The sequence below is a fragment of the Gymnoscopelus braueri genome, assembly GCF_963280865.1.
Source record: "Gymnoscopelus braueri genome assembly, chromosome: 14".
Classification (NCBI taxonomy): domain Eukaryota; kingdom Metazoa; phylum Chordata; class Actinopteri; order Myctophiformes; family Myctophidae; genus Gymnoscopelus; species Gymnoscopelus braueri.
In genome coordinates, this window is record NC_137619.1 from 29,551,137 (window position 1) to 29,567,091 (window position 15,955).

The 15,955-nt window shown below is 41.2% G+C and overlaps 1 protein-coding gene across 1 annotated transcript; it reads left to right on the forward strand.

Moving 5' to 3' along the window:
• Positions 1-2,351: 2,351 nt before the first annotated feature.
• oprm1 (opioid receptor, mu 1) lies at positions 2,352-14,928 on the forward strand. The gene is made up of 5 exons (XM_080449785.1): positions 2,352-2,710; positions 7,128-7,300; positions 9,202-9,380; positions 13,271-13,451; positions 14,863-14,928. Exons 1-5 carry the CDS (start codon positions 2,362-2,364, stop codon positions 14,866-14,868), a joined length of 888 nt encoding a protein of 295 aa, XP_080305911.1. The 5' UTR covers positions 2,352-2,361; the 3' UTR covers positions 14,869-14,928.
• Positions 14,929-15,955: the final 1,027 nt, after the last annotated feature.

Sequence of the window (15,955 nt, forward strand, 5' to 3'; positions counted from 1 at the left end):
ATGGATTGGCGGCAAGCCATGTATATTATACATGATATCACTGAAAAGAGTGCATATTGAAACCGCACAAAGGTCCATTAGCGGGCATTAATTTGCCCTCGCCAAGCTTCACTGATCCAGGAAAGATAAAGGCATGCCGTTTGGAGGCAGATGGAGCGATCTCTATTCTTGAGAGCTGATTATTCACAGAAGGAGAGGGGTAAAGTTTTATTTTCACAGATGGTCCATTACGTTGCTGTCTTGCTCTTTCACCCTGTCTTGTTTCTCTGGTTGAGTAGTTTATGGTCCGATATGCCATGAAGGTTTTTTATTTGTTGTTTGCTTAGTGATGTTTAATGGGGCAATGTTCTTTCCTTCTGGTAATGTAGTTGGGAGCATGCCAGTTTAATACTGGGAGAAAAAAAAATGTAATGAGGTGAAGATCCACTTGGAGTCACATTATCATGACTGTCGTCGGCCATAAAGATAAAACAGAAATAATATTTGTTTTCTTTTTACCGAAATTAATAACAAACGGTAACTTTGATTGCAAATCTTACAAGTTGGAATATTTTAAAGAGCCCAAGTGCTTTTTGTTTAGTCCGGCCACCGATATTTCTCAAAATACATATTTTCTAATGACAGGTGTTGTCATTGTCCATCTTATATAGCAACAATCTTCTGCCATATTAGCTGAAACGCACCACCATCAGCCAAAGTGACACTCCACTCAGAAAGGCTAGCAGTGCCACATGACACATCTGTTATTACAGAAAAGGTCGATCCTCATGACAAAACCTCAAGCGCAAAAAAAACAATGGTTCAATTGGTTCCACGGGAATATGCCATCCATACTCCCCCCACCCCAAGAGCACCAAACACACAGACCAGGAGTGGGTCGTTTGTTAAGCCTTCACATAATGGGAAACAAGTCTTCACATGAGAAACTGCCACCATCGCAAGCCCATGTTAATGACAGTGTTGTTGTAAACCACCACAAGGTACAGTACTGCTCTGTTCTCTTTCGTTAATGGCGTCCTGTCAGTCCCTGAGCAAATAAACCCAGAGACAGCAAACATACTAAGCTCTCAATGTTGAAGTTAATCAGAATTTAATTAACTAAGGATTTGGGTTTATGGAGGAGAGAGCAAAAATAAACATACAAACAAACAAACATAAGTGAATTGCATTAGCGTTACAATGGCGGTTGGGCTTTAATCATACAAAGGTGCTTAGGAGAGTTGGCGATGTTATAGGGGTTGTAATGGATTTCCGCCACCTTGTGTATGCACGTTATTACAGGACTTACCTTACCAAGGGGACATCTGGAAAGCAGTACGTGATGGCTGCCATGGTCTGTAGCAAATCTCCATGGAGGCAGAATATCAGTCAAAATAATTACCTTTGATGCATGAGGAGTTGTTTACATTTTGATTCCACCTTCAACGTGCAGTGGGAGGGTGATAGAGTGAATCTATGAGGAATGTTAACAGATTGATGGGCGACTTGAATGGGACGGGGAAAAAAATGGACTCGCAAAACTAAAGTAAAGCTTCTTTGGTAGTATACTATTAGTTCATAGCCACAACCTCACTCATTTTACAATTGTTTATGTAGTGTCTAATGGAAGGACCATTCATTCTGTAATTCTGGGCTCTCTAACTGTGTAAAACCCTCTCACATTAAATATCATGAAAAGGCAGAGAATACAGAAAAAGGGACAAAGTGGTGCCAGGGTGCCTTGGTTTAAGTGGTTAAATGAGAATGGACAGTCCCTTATATATTTGTTTATATTAGCAAAGCTGACAGGGAGACACTAGAGCAAGAATCTTTTAAGATCTATTCCTTGGTGCCCGGGGCCAAGTCAAGCAGCGCCCTTTCAGTGTTTTCCAGTTAAATCAATATCTTTTTCTGAGGAGCAAAATGACAGGCTTAAGATAAAGGTCATTTTTACTAACTATGTACAGTATTCCAATCACCTTCCTCTGTGTTCACAAACACACCACTAGTTATCCTCTCTGCCCTGCCTGCACTTTAAAATCCTGAGTGATAATGTAACTTTGGTTCTATTTGTACGTCTCAGAGTTAAGCTAAACACTGGGGGTTTTACTGTGCTTTCCAAGTCAAGTGAGATACGCTGTCAAACTGTTGAATATAATTGGTATGATGACTGTGGTGAATGAATGAATTAATGAAGTTAGCTAGCTATCTTCAGCCCTATATAGGATATAGTAGCGTTTGGTGGTGTTTTTGATACATTTTGAGAATAGTTGAACAAACCTTTCCCTCTCTCCCTCTTTTTGTCCCTCGCCCTCTCGCTCTCCCTTTCTTTCTCTCCATCTTTCCCTCTCTTTCTATCCTATCCCTCCCAGGTACACCAAGATGAAGACGGCGACCAACATTTACATCTTCAACCTGGCGCTGGCCGACGCGCTGGCCACCAGCACGTTGCCCTTCCAGAGCGTCAACTACCTTATGGGCACGTGGCCGTTCGGCGACGCACTGTGCAAGGTGGTGCTGTCCATCGACTACTACAACATGTTCACCTCCATCTTCACGCTCACCACCATGAGCGTGGACCGCTATGTGGCCGTCTGCCACCCTATCAAGGCGCTGGACTTCCGGACGCCGCGCAACGCCAAGATCGTCAACGTTTGCAATTGGATCCTCTCCTCCGCCATCGGCATGCCCGTCATGTTCATGGCCGCCACCTCTAAAAACTACCACCCGGGTGAGAATGGTACTGTTCACGCATCGCACCAGCACCAGAAATATACTGCAAAGAGCAAAAGACAGGAACATTTCAGCATTAACATGAATTCATAAATAATCTGGTCATCATAAAATACTGTACATACTGTGAATTACTTTATAATATTTCCAAATTCTATAAAATACCCGCACATTTTATACAGAGGCGAGCTCAGGGGACTAAATTTGCTGCCTCTTTTGTGGACCTATACAATATCAGCCACCGTAGCAGCATCCCAGATGACATTTCCAGATCGTGGGGAAACATTTCTAATGAGTGTCTTGGGACATTGAGTGTGACAGGGTCACCCTGTCTGAGCCAATGCACAGGATTGTAAGTTCTGGCAGTGTCAGCAAAGCTGACAGCTACGAACATGTTCAAAATAATGGGAAGGTCATTGTTTTGTTTAACAGAAATGGCAACCTTTACCGGAAACATTACGGCAACACTTTTACAGGTTTCCTGGGTTAAAGCACAGGTAATCACTGATTATCTGCTAGTCTATGTGCAGACAGTTTCATTAAAAACTGGCTGGAGAGAGGTTGTCCTCTTCTGTCAAGCCAAGACCAGGTCCAAATATTCCTCCTTTTTTTTTTCTCTCTCAAGGTAAAACATTGCCCTGGCATAAGTCAGGTTAGGTCATAGTCTCGTGGCAAAGTGACATTAGATTTAATTCAACCTGCACTGTCTGACAAGGTGGGTGATAAAGAACATTTTGGCCAAAGTATTGTATGCCTTATTTATTCTTAGTTGCGTGCCATTGTTGCACGGCAAAAATAGCAGATCTACAAGCTGAGCTGAGCTTGTACATTTTGTTATTTTCGGTACCCAACACTGACACGCAACTAACTCTAAATCAGGCTCTGCTCTTCCTGTCTGTGGTGGAAATGGAAAAGTAATGGAGGTAGTAAGAAATAAGAAACACACCTACTCTAAAACAAGAAACTATCTATTGATTCCAAGGAAGAGAAGCTGGACTTCCATCTCGCTCACAAAATACAGAGCAATAAATAAAAAAAGATAGTGTACCTTCAGTATCAAGAGCGAACATCTGTTCACTCCTGATAATGAAGGTACACTATCAGGAGTGAACATCTGTTCAGAGAGATGATTATCTGCAGAACTATGCATTATGAGTATACTTTCCCAGCATAATACATGAGCTGTTTATCTGCATCAGCACAAAAATAAACAATCTTTATCTTATCAGGCACTTGCACATTGGACCTAAACTAAGGTATAAACAGTCTTTCTTTGTCATTAAACGAAAAAACATAAACACTATAAATCTTACAAAGGTGTTATTTTCACTATATTTTTAGATCATTCCTCAACCAAAAAATAAATAAATACTGCACACATTCATTTTGCTTCTCACTGTTTGCCATGCCACACATCCATACGTATTTAAGTGTAATTGTGTTTATTTATGAGAGGTTGCAAGCTGATGCCTGTAATGAATGTTGTGATGTCCGGAAGATTTGTCTGGACATAATTATTGTCTGGACATGAATTAATAGTTATATCTATTCACCCAATCACAATAACAGTAAACATGTTCTAGTAACTTGAGGGATAACTTAAGCGATTCCATTTTATTAAATGGATGCATATATGCGTCTTTGGCGGTGAAGTGTTGGATTTGAAAGGACGCATATTGGCAGGCAATGTGTTAAACTAGAGGTTTGCAGCCCTCACACCTACGTCGCACAGCCGATCCGACTGATATGCCCATACTGTATATGGAGATCTCTGTATCTGTCAGTCCTTGTCCCTTTTATGCCCATATATGGAGATCCCTGATGTCATCAGTATATCCCCATATATGGGCATGCGCATTCCCCCTTTTGTGCCCATTTGGAGCTGACTGATTTGTTTGCGCCTGAGGACACATTGAGGTTAGATAACACACTCCATATTTGGGCGTAGCTGCATTAGGAACACCTTATATGGTTATGGCTGAGTCATGGTGACATGAACGTGACATCGGAGGTCCGCCCTATTTATATAGGTGATTTTTATAAGCACACCCGGTCAATTTCAACGTTACACAGAATACTATAACTATAACTATAAAAGTATAGTTTTAAAAATTGTTCTAAGTCAAGTGGATGGCAGTGTTCACACAGACTGTAAAAAGAATACAATAGTGAAACAATATAGTTATAGTTATCTTTATAGTTATCGTGCCCGGTGGGAATGGCGTTTTACACAGTAAAACCCTTATGCCTAAACTTTTTAAGCATTTTTACTATTTTGAAAAACATTTTTAATTGTTCAAATAGCTGATCTACATTGATACGTTGTGAGCTTGTAGATCGGCTATTTGAACTATTTAAAAATGTTTTTCAAAATATTAAGATATACCAAAAAAGTTTAGGAATAGGGGGTAAGGCACGCAAGATAGGGGCCCTTAGTGTTATTTTAGCTGAGTGTACGAATGGAACCAAATGGACCTGAAGGTTCCATTTGTACACTCTACGAGTTAAGTAAACGCAGATGATTTTACTGCATAATTCTTCCTTAAAGGTCAGAGGGGTTAGCAAAGCTTTTTATGGTCATTATGCGCTCTGCAACTTGCATAAGACTGCTGTGAACGTTTGAGAGAGTTGTTTAAGTTTGGCTGTGTAATTAATTGTCTGTGAGAGCAATTTCTTTACACAGCCCTATGCCTGGATGACTAATGTGCAGGTTAGCATGGCCAAGAGCATAATTGCACAGACATAGCCCTCTCTGACAGGCCGATCTCTATAATTGCAGTTATTATGGAGGCAAAAACGGGCAATGAAATTACTGAGGTGTGATTCCTGCACTCTGAGGACGCAATCGTGAGATAATATACAGTAAGTGGCGCACGGCTACTGTTGTGTTGATGCCTCGATTGGCTGGGGGTAGGATTTGGGGTACCGTGTTCAGGTGAGCTGGGTTCAGTGTATTTGACAGTAAACTGCACAAATTATCGCTGTTGGGCAGAAACCTTGTTTGTCCAAAACCGTAATTTTTCAGGAAATGGAAAAAATTACTTATGTTCCAATGGATCCAATATAGCTATTATTATTATTTATTCACAAGCTCTCGTTAATATTGGTTCCATTGGTTACATATTTATAAAACCCACAAACAGACTTAACCAATTTCAACCTGGCGTCCCTATTTTGTGCATGTCATTATAGGCAAACATTTTCAAAATCTGATGAGGTTATGTGGCAGTATGGGGCATGTGGTGAGGTTTTGGGGTGGGATGGGGAGGTTGTGGCGGTATGGGGGTGGGGGGTGGGCAATTGTTGTGGTGTAGAGGGTGGGGTGGGAAAAATGCTATATATATATATATCCCATTGAGACCTGAAGCCGATTCTACATGTCTCCTAAATCTCAACAGTATTCTGAAAAACGTATATTTCTATATCCGTGGTGCTCAATATTTTTCATGTCAAGGACCCTCAAAAGTATATGTATTTGGCCGCGGACCCCCATCAAAATATTTTGTTCCGCAGGGACCCCCAGAAGCAAAGATTTGAGTTAAAAATGTTCGCTTTAAAAATATATATATTCAAAGATTTGCACACATTTTCACGAATTTTCTAAAATAGCAGATCTACAAGCTCGTAGCGCGGCACTCGGTGCCGCGCTATGAGCTTGTATATCTGCTATTTTTGAATAGCCCAAAGTGTAAAATAATGCTTTTTAGCTCAAATCTAAAAATGACACAGTTCCAGGTCTTAATGGGATATATATATATATATATATATATATATATATATAGTATATTTCCCATTCAATATGGACACAGGGAATACAAAATTCAAACATAGGCTGTGGGCAGGAAGACTGTTCAGGACAGTGTTTTGTCTAAGACCAGAGTAGAGAGAGGTTTCAGGCAGAGAAGCATCTTGACGCTGCTTGAAATAGGGAGGAGGTGCTGACAGTTGGAATGGAGGTTGAAGCTTGATAAAGGATGGGTGATAAAAACTAGCAAGCTATTTTCTCAAGCTTTAGGGACAGACATTGAGGCATTTGTTTGTGCCTAAAGAGCAGTGGTTATCAAACATTTTTATGTCAAGGATCCCCATTTGAACAGATTTTGTACCAGGGAATCCTATAAGAGAATATTTGTCAGGTTTGTCAAGATCAAGAAGACACTCTCACGCGCGTGCGCGCGCACACACACACACACATACACACACACACACACACAGTTGACCTTTTGTTACTATGCTTCAAAATACGACGTGTTGTGAGCTTATAGAAAAAGAAAACTGCACCTTGAGATTCACTGCTTGTGTGTGTGTGTGTGTGTGTGTGTGTGTGTGTGTGTGTGTGTGTGTGTGTGTGTGTGTGTGTGTGTGTGTGTGTGTGTGTGTGTGTGTGTGTGTGTGTCTCTCTCTCTCTCACCCAGCCTCTAGTATTGACTGCACGCTGATTTTCCCCCATCCTTCCTGGTACTGGGAGACCCTCCTGAAGATCTGTGTGTTTATCTTTGCCTTCATCGTGCCAGTCCTCATCATCACTGTGTGCTATGGACTCATGATCCTGCGCCTGAAGAGTGTGCGCATGCTGTCTGGCTCCAAGGTAGAACGCTGGAGTGTCATTTAATGGAGTGGTTCTCAACCTTTTCTAGATTAGGGCCCACTTGAAAATCTCTAAAGTGTCTGTGGCCGCACCCATCTGACCACTGATAGGCTGCCGTGTTAAAGGAGAGTTCCGGTCATTTTAGGTTGTATGTTTGATGTGTCGCTAATCACTCACCAACATACAATGCAGAAAGACATGACGCTGGTTGCTTGTTTCTCTCACAGAACCTGGCGTGTGCCAGATTTTGTGAGAGAATCAAGCAACCAGCGTCATGTCGTCATGAGCGGTAGCTCGTGTGGGACATTCAGCGCATGTTTGAGTATCATGAGACTCCACGATGAGTAGTAGGAGAAAAAAAACAGACTTTGCATCTGTTAAAATAGACGATTTTCACTCTTACACACTCTCCCATTATGCCGCTGCAAGGGGTCTGCAGAATGGACAACAGGGGCAGATCTGGAAATATTCAACGTTCCTTTGTATGTTGGTGAGTGATTAGCGACACATCAAACATACAACCTAAAATGACCGGAACTCTCCTTTAAGTGGACAGTTGGGTAGGCTGTGTAGCATTTTCAGAGCATGTTTATTTTAACAATCAATCAATCGATTGTGTTCCGGTTTATGAAACTAACGTATTATACTTCATATTTATCGGTATCACAATGAAAACATTTTTTCCAGGTTTGAAAAAAAATGAATAGGCCTACCATGGCATTTTTTAAAAACATTATTATTATATTTCATTTGTGTTATATTATCATACAAATCTTTGTGTTTTGCCAATTGTTTGGGGGCCCACTTCCTCATGGCTGAGAATCACTGATTTAATCATGATGCAAAATCATTTACCATACTGTGTGTGTGTGTGTGTGTGTGCGCGCGCGTGCGTGCGTGATGCCCAGATGCCTTTTCAGGCTCATACAGAACACCCTATCTAGCACAAGCTGCAGGACCCCAGGATTGATTAAATTATCGATTTCTTATCTCACAATGGAAGGGGAAAAAACCCACAAGCATGCACTGTACTCTAATTGCAAATGAAAGCTATTAGGGAAAATTCTATTGAGCGAGAGGATGTACTGAATTTCAATGTTCTATTCTTCATGAAAGAAGGTGGATTGTCGAGGCAGCCACTATTTTTACCCTCAAGGCTGTTGGTAATGAGCAGGCCGCTTTGAATGTGAGACTTTAGAGAGATTTGGTGGATTCTAATGTTGTTGTTGTGTAATGAATCGCAAAGGAAAAAACTGACAAAACAAGACCTACTGTTACAGGAGGTAAATGCTCTTAGGGGACAATTCAATACAATACAAATGAAGCAATCATGAAAAAAATATTTCATAAAGTATTTCATGAACAAAAATCCCGCACACTGATCTTGCTCAGCAGCTTTTTATTCAAGAGTAACAATTTGAATAAAAGCTGATGCTGCTGAGCAAGAGCAGTGTGTGGGATTTGTGTTCAAAGCGGCCTGCTCATTACCAACAGGGTAAAACTAGTGGGTGCTTCAGTTGTCACTGTCTATCGCACGTACATCTGAACAAGGTGGATGTATGAATATTTCCTCTGCATAGAATACAATACAAATAAAAAAGGCTGATTCTCAGCCTTTTTAATTTGAATCAATTTTATTTTATTATTTTAATACAATTAATCTATTTCAATTCAATTCAATAACTATTAACCCCACACACACGCACACACGTACATGCACGCTCATGCACACACACACACACACACACACACACACACACACACACACACACACACACACACACACACACACACACACACACACACACACACACACACACACACACACACACACACACACACACACACACACATACACACGCTCACACTCACACACTTTCATCACACCTCTGGCATTGCAGGAGAAGGACAGGAACCTGCGTCGCATCACCCGCATGGTGCTGGTAGTGGTGGCTGTCTTCATCGTCTGCTGGACACCCATCCACATCTTCGTCATCATCAAGGCCCTGGTCAACATCCCCAGCTCGCAGCTGCAGACCATCACCTGGCACTTCTGCATTGCCCTGGGATACACCAACAGGTTGGTCCAGGGGAGCTTGTACAGAAACCAAATGATAATGATAATTAACCTTCATCTGTACACAGTCAAACTGTGTGTGTGTGTGTGTGTGTGTGTGTGTGTGTGTGTGTGTGTGTGTGTGTGTGTGTGTGTGTGTGTGTGTGTGTGTGTGTGTGTGTCTCCGCGTGCACACATCCAAGCACAGAACGGCATTTATTCAAGCAACGTACCTTAGCTGTGATATGACTATAATTGGCCTGTCATGATTTTTTTCTTTTTTTAAATGATCCCCGACTTATTGCACAAACAAGGCAAGTTGCTATGCAACGTTTACATTTAAGATTTTTTTCATCAAGTTGGTCAGTCTTTTGTGCAGCTGCCGGTCAGTGTCATCCTTTGCTGTTTGTGATACTAGCATAGAGATCTCACAGCATTGCATTTGACCAACCCTTTTTTATAACCATACACATGCAGTGTTCAGGAAGTTACCTTGAAGTATTTAATAAGACGTTCACACAACACCATAATTCATCAAAATGACTGCTTCTCCTGCATGCAGACAGACTGTTAATCATGTTTAATTAGCCTTCAGTTCCAAACTATTTTGATTGGGGGTTGTTGATGAGGTTAGATGAGGCTGTACATAAAAATCTGTAACTGATTTTCCGGCCTTTCAGTTTAATTCTCGTTATCATCATCTAAGAGCCAAGGGTTTAAAACAAAAACAATTAATACTTTAAAGTCCTGGTGACGTGTTTCCATTGTGGTCCTACTGTATGTATTCAATTAATCAACATAGCATAAACACAATAATTAACACAATAATACATGTCATCTACAAATACAAACAAGCTTAGTTTGTAGTGACATTGAGATGTTGGAGAACCAAGAGATGCAAGCATAATCAAAATGCCATTGAATGAGGGCTCCAGCTAGTGTCTTGAGAGCACTTTTGTTGACAAAAGAAGAAATCCTACCCACAAATCTTGTTCTTTGATTGACTTTCTTGATCACGTTTGTTGTCAAGAATACAGCCCAAATAGGTAACCCCTTCTTTGCTTGAGATTACTATATCTGACCTTGATATCATTTGCATTACTAAGGGTATGTTTGGACCCAAAAAGAATGGATTCTGTTTTAAGGTGTAATGACAGTTTGTTATCGGAAAGCCAAGTTTGGATTCAGAACTGAGTGCTGAGTCATCAGTGAACAAGAACAAATTGCAGTTACAGGCTGCTTTCATGTCATTAATGTATAGAAGGAACAGTAACGGCCCTATATGCTTCCTTGAGGAACCCCACTGTTCACTGGGAGGGGCGAGGACAGGGTTCCATTGACAGCAACTTGTTCTCTTCCCTCAAGGTAGGATTTCATCCAGTTCACAGATGTGTTATCAAAACCAATCGGCTGAGACATCTCCTTTATTCTGAATCTGTTTGTTTTCTTCTACTCTTTTTGGTTGATTTGCTTCATGCCGATTTGATTTATTCAGTTTTTGATTATATTATTGTGCTTGTGAAGCACTTTGTGACTATCAATGTCTGTGAAAGGTGCTCTACAAATAAAACAATTACTTACTTACTTACTACTTACATACATACAGACAGACCGACCCTCTTATAGACAGTTAGGCTCTTGCCGAGCCACGCTGTAAAAACATGTGGTCTGAGATAATCCACAGTTCATACAATGATTTGAGCTCTTATCACATTACAGTTGTAATGTAATCTATACTGTATCTCCATACTAAACGTGGAAGTTTTTTGTTATTGCCCAAATTTGGGCCAAAAACAGGCAGACTGATACTAGAATAGTACCTGTTGTCAGAGTACTCGGAGGCCAGTCATCTATGACGCACCAACTTGGGAGACTGATCTTTATACATGAGTAAGTGTTTCAATCAATCCGCAAATCCAATTGAGAGACACACAGACAGTTTCCTGTACTTATAGATAGCTAGATATACCTTTATGTGTTACACTCACACAATGTAATCAGAGGGAGATTCTCTGTGCCAATTGCAGCCTTTTATATATTAGTAGATGCTAATTCCATGCTGATTGCAGTGGCAGACAAATTATTCAACTCCAGCACTTGAGTCGAAGTATAGATAGTCTAGTACAAAGTACATATTACAAAGTGCTTGTTAAGTGATTTGAATCAGCTGTGTGGAGGAAGATCTTGTAGGTTAAGTAGGCAGACTAATATGACCCATTTCTGATTTCTGTCAGGTTGTGTTCCCAGATTATTGTTGACTGATTTGATCCCTCAAATGAATTGAATGAGTGACAACAGGAAGTGATGCCCAAAATTAAACCCCCCCCTTTTCCCCAATAAGCTCCTTGGGAAAGTGGTTAATTAATAATGTACTGTTTCACCTGCCTAGAAATGTAGTGGAGTCAAAAGTATAATTTGGAAATGTAGTGGTGTGAACGTAATACGTATCCAAAAATACAAATACTCAAGTAAACTACAGATACTCTAACAGTGTAAGCACAGTACTCAAGTATATGTACTTCGTATTCTGTGATCAGCCCTGCGGTCTTCACTATGCTTCAGATCTTATTAAATACCGTTAATAGCGTTAATGAGCACGATAAGTCAAGGATGGAAGTGGATGACAGCAGAGATCTGGAACTAGACCATGTAGTAATAAATTCCAAACAAGTGCATTTTATATCTCACTCAGTGTCATAAACCCCTGATCGTGTTTATGAATAAAAGATAGAGAGAGAGAGAGAGAAAGCTAACACGAGCAAGGAACTTCATCTCGTAAATTGATTTTTTTTTTCTCACATCATCTCTGCCTTCTCCCTGACCTCTCCCCTGTGGCCACAGCAAATGGAACTGGGTCTAATCTTAACGCTTAATTATGCTTCTGTTTTTCTTCTGTTCTTTGATACGGTAAGTAAGTTGTGCAGTACAATATACATGTTTGCCTACTCCTGCAATATATGTATATGTATACCATGATGGTGCATGGTATTTGAAGAAGACCCTCTATTATAGTGATTGTTAGAAAAACCTCCATTAGGGAGCAGTGCCGATATTAAGCATCTGGGGCCCCTTTACAAGAGCTAATGTGACAGTTTTAATATTATATTTTATATATGCTGACTATTGCAGTCTGCAGAGAAGAACGAATTTGAACTTAGGACCATTTTGCGCTCTCTCTCTTTCTGTTTCTCTCTCACTCTCTCTATCTCTCTCACTCTCTCTCTGTCTCTCTGATGAATTGTAAAACAGTGGTGTCGCATTATGCATGCTCTTTCATCTAGATCTTTCATCTCTTTCATCTAGATCCTATATACAGTAGTAGTAGTAGTAGATCCTATATGGCGGATGGCCAGTTTGCACTCGATAGAATATTATTTGCACCCTCAGCCTGGCAGACACGTATCTCATAGCCATAGCCGGTGAGTCTGAGATCATGAATTAAAAAATATAATATAGCTGTCGGTGGCTGGTGTGAAAAAATATTTGGGAATTCCTTGGCCTGCAGGCAGCGGGCACATGAAATATGATCTAATCTGTGTAGTAGTTTGCAAAATTTGCTGTGGACGGACACACACACAGCCAAACACACAGGGTTGATAATAATAACATCTGGCCTAGGCTTTCAACCTTTAGAGATAAAAATGTGTGTTTGTGTTTGGGAAATGAATTGGAAATATCTGAGGAGAATAGAATCCTGTTAACCATAATGAACCCTAGCATCCCTATACTGGCCATGTCATAATGACCATTATATAATGCATCGTGTTGTGACACATTGTGAGCTTGTAGATCTGCTATTTGCGGCGAAGAGATTTGGTGTATAGGGAAAAAACGAGGGGACCAAGTATAGACACCTGGGGGACCAGGTTTCTATACATTAAAATGTTGATTATTTTTGTTGTTGTCCTCCACAGTAGTCTGAACCCTGTCCTCTACGCCTTCCTGGACGAGAACTTCAAGCGTTGTTTCCGTGAGTTCTGCACGCCCACCCCCTCGGTTGTGGAGCTGCAGAACTCATCTCGCGGAGGGCAAGGGCGCAACATTCCACAGCTGGAACATAATAGCACTCACACAGGTGACAGGACTAACCAACAGGTACGATTCATGATCTCTTGTCCCTTCTCTCTCAGGGCGGATTCAGACTGGGTCCGATTGATTTGAACCGTTCCAGAGTACGATTGCCCTCTCCCCACTGGCCAGCATTCACATTGGCCAAGACACTTAACAGTGATGTCACAGACTAATCACAGACTAATCCTTAGATTAGTGTGAACGCAGCGTTCACACTAATCACAACATCTGGTAGTCTGAATCTGCCCTCAGTCTCTGTACGTAATGTATCTCATTCCCCCTCTCTCTCCTTTGCTCTCTCACTCTCTATTTCTCCTTCACATGCATTGGCATACCAGTATGTGTCTACATACACATAACTGAAAATAAAATGTGCGTAGCTGAAACCGTAACACAGCACAGTGTCTGTAATGAACAGGTGTAACGATACACATTCATTTTGAACTGTTCACTATGAGGCTTTCAGTTCAGCATGCACTATGAACCAAACAATATGCTCTTCTTTTTTTTAAATCAGCTTCTCTGTGCTCAACAAGACCCATTGAGCCCTCTCTGCAGCCTAAAAAACGGAACTATGCCAGTTCTATGTTGGTGTATTCTATAGTATACCAAGTTCTACCTGCCCTTCACACTCCTGAAGAAAAACAACACTACTCACTAGGCTATGCTAATATATCATATATAGAGAAACCAGAATCAGTAGATCAGCAGGTCTGGTCTGGTGTTCCCTGTGAATTATGGAGACACGAAAAGGTTAATTGCCAGTTATGGAGCCATCTTGCAGAATGAAATTGACCCCACATGAATCAAATAATGGGAGCTTTCTTAGTCTCGTGGGGCTGCTTGCTTGGTTGAATGTTAATGTGGGGGGCCCCACATTAGCTCTTGAAACGGGTCCTTATGGCCACCTCTGGAGAGAGCTGGCTCAACGGTGCAAAGTTATAAAGGAATTCATTTAAACATATAGCAAGCAGCATTGTAGCATTGTGTGTGTGTGTGTGCGTGCGTGCGCGCACGTGCGTGCGTTTAATAAAGTGCAGAAGCTTTAATACAATACAGTCTCATCAATTGTGGCGGCAACAACCAACAGTAGCACTCAGTGTGTTACTGTGTGACATAATGGTGTGACCAACATTTACATCCCAACATCTACAGGTGCTTGAGCCACTTTCTAACTGAAGCATCTTTACTTTACTTCACTTCACTTAATTCATTTTGTTTGAGAAACCTTTGAGTCACAGTGCAGTACAACACAAGTAACTAGTGTCTCGCTCTAGTGACTGTCTGTTACTGCACTGCAGAGACACACCAGCAATCAAAACTCCCCAAGAAACTTTATTAGAATGAGCCCATGAGTATTTTCTATGCAGTAAATCTCTGTCTCTCTGTCTCTCTGTCTCTCTGTCTCTCTGTCTCTCTGTCTCTCTCACTGTAGGTATGACTAGCCGTGGAGGGGTCCTCAGTGGACTCTGGCTGCAGTGGCAGTGTTGCCAACGATGACCTCAACTCAGAGGTCACGCAGGTCACCACAGGACTCTGACATTTGTGCGTGCGCACGCACACAGACACACAGACACACAGACACACACACACACACACACACACACACACACACACCAAGACACAGAGACACCGTTACAGCCCTAAGACCATGATTGGCAAACTAAACTGCAGCATAATGTCAGAATAGGCTACCGTAAGTCTTTGCTAAAATCTGACGTAATGACCTAATGGGTGGCTATAGGGCAACATTCTCAATGCTGAACTTTTACTTCAACTTCTAAAAGGTATTTGCATTATCGCAAACACAGCATTCTACACATTAAACATAGCAGCATTACTTTAGGCCACGATTAACCTAAGAATGGACACTGTGACCTTCTATTGCAGAATTAGTTTTCAAGATGTCTGAGCTGCCACACAAATAGCAGTGAAAAGTTACCAGGATCCCAAAGGCCCTGAGTTGACTGTGGCCCTTGGGGAGGCTATGGTTCAAACAAACTGTTTCTACACATTCTACAAGTGTTCCACCGCCTACGCACACATATCTTTTTTTGTATACGCTTCAGGATCAAGAGAGAGGAAAGTGAATAAAGGGAGATGTAATAGCACAGAATGAGCCAGGATTCAACCTTATGCTGAGGTATGGGGTGACATGCGTCACAGAGCCGATCAGAATATTTATATATTTCTGTCTGTCTGTCTGCTCTGTATTAAACTGCTTTATAGATCCACACATTTCTTCTCTTAACAACCTAACACACACACACACACACACACACACACACACACACACACACACACACACACACACACACACACACACACACACACACACACACACACACACACACACACAAACACATCAAGAAGAAGAAGAACCATTGTATTAAGGGTCTGCAGAGGCCAGTGCTTTGTCAGACACCTGAACATTTTGTACTGGACATAGAGCTGTGCAGAAGTTACATAAAAAAATTATTACATTTAACAAAGATTTATGGGGGCTCCTGGATGGTATGAAGAGGATT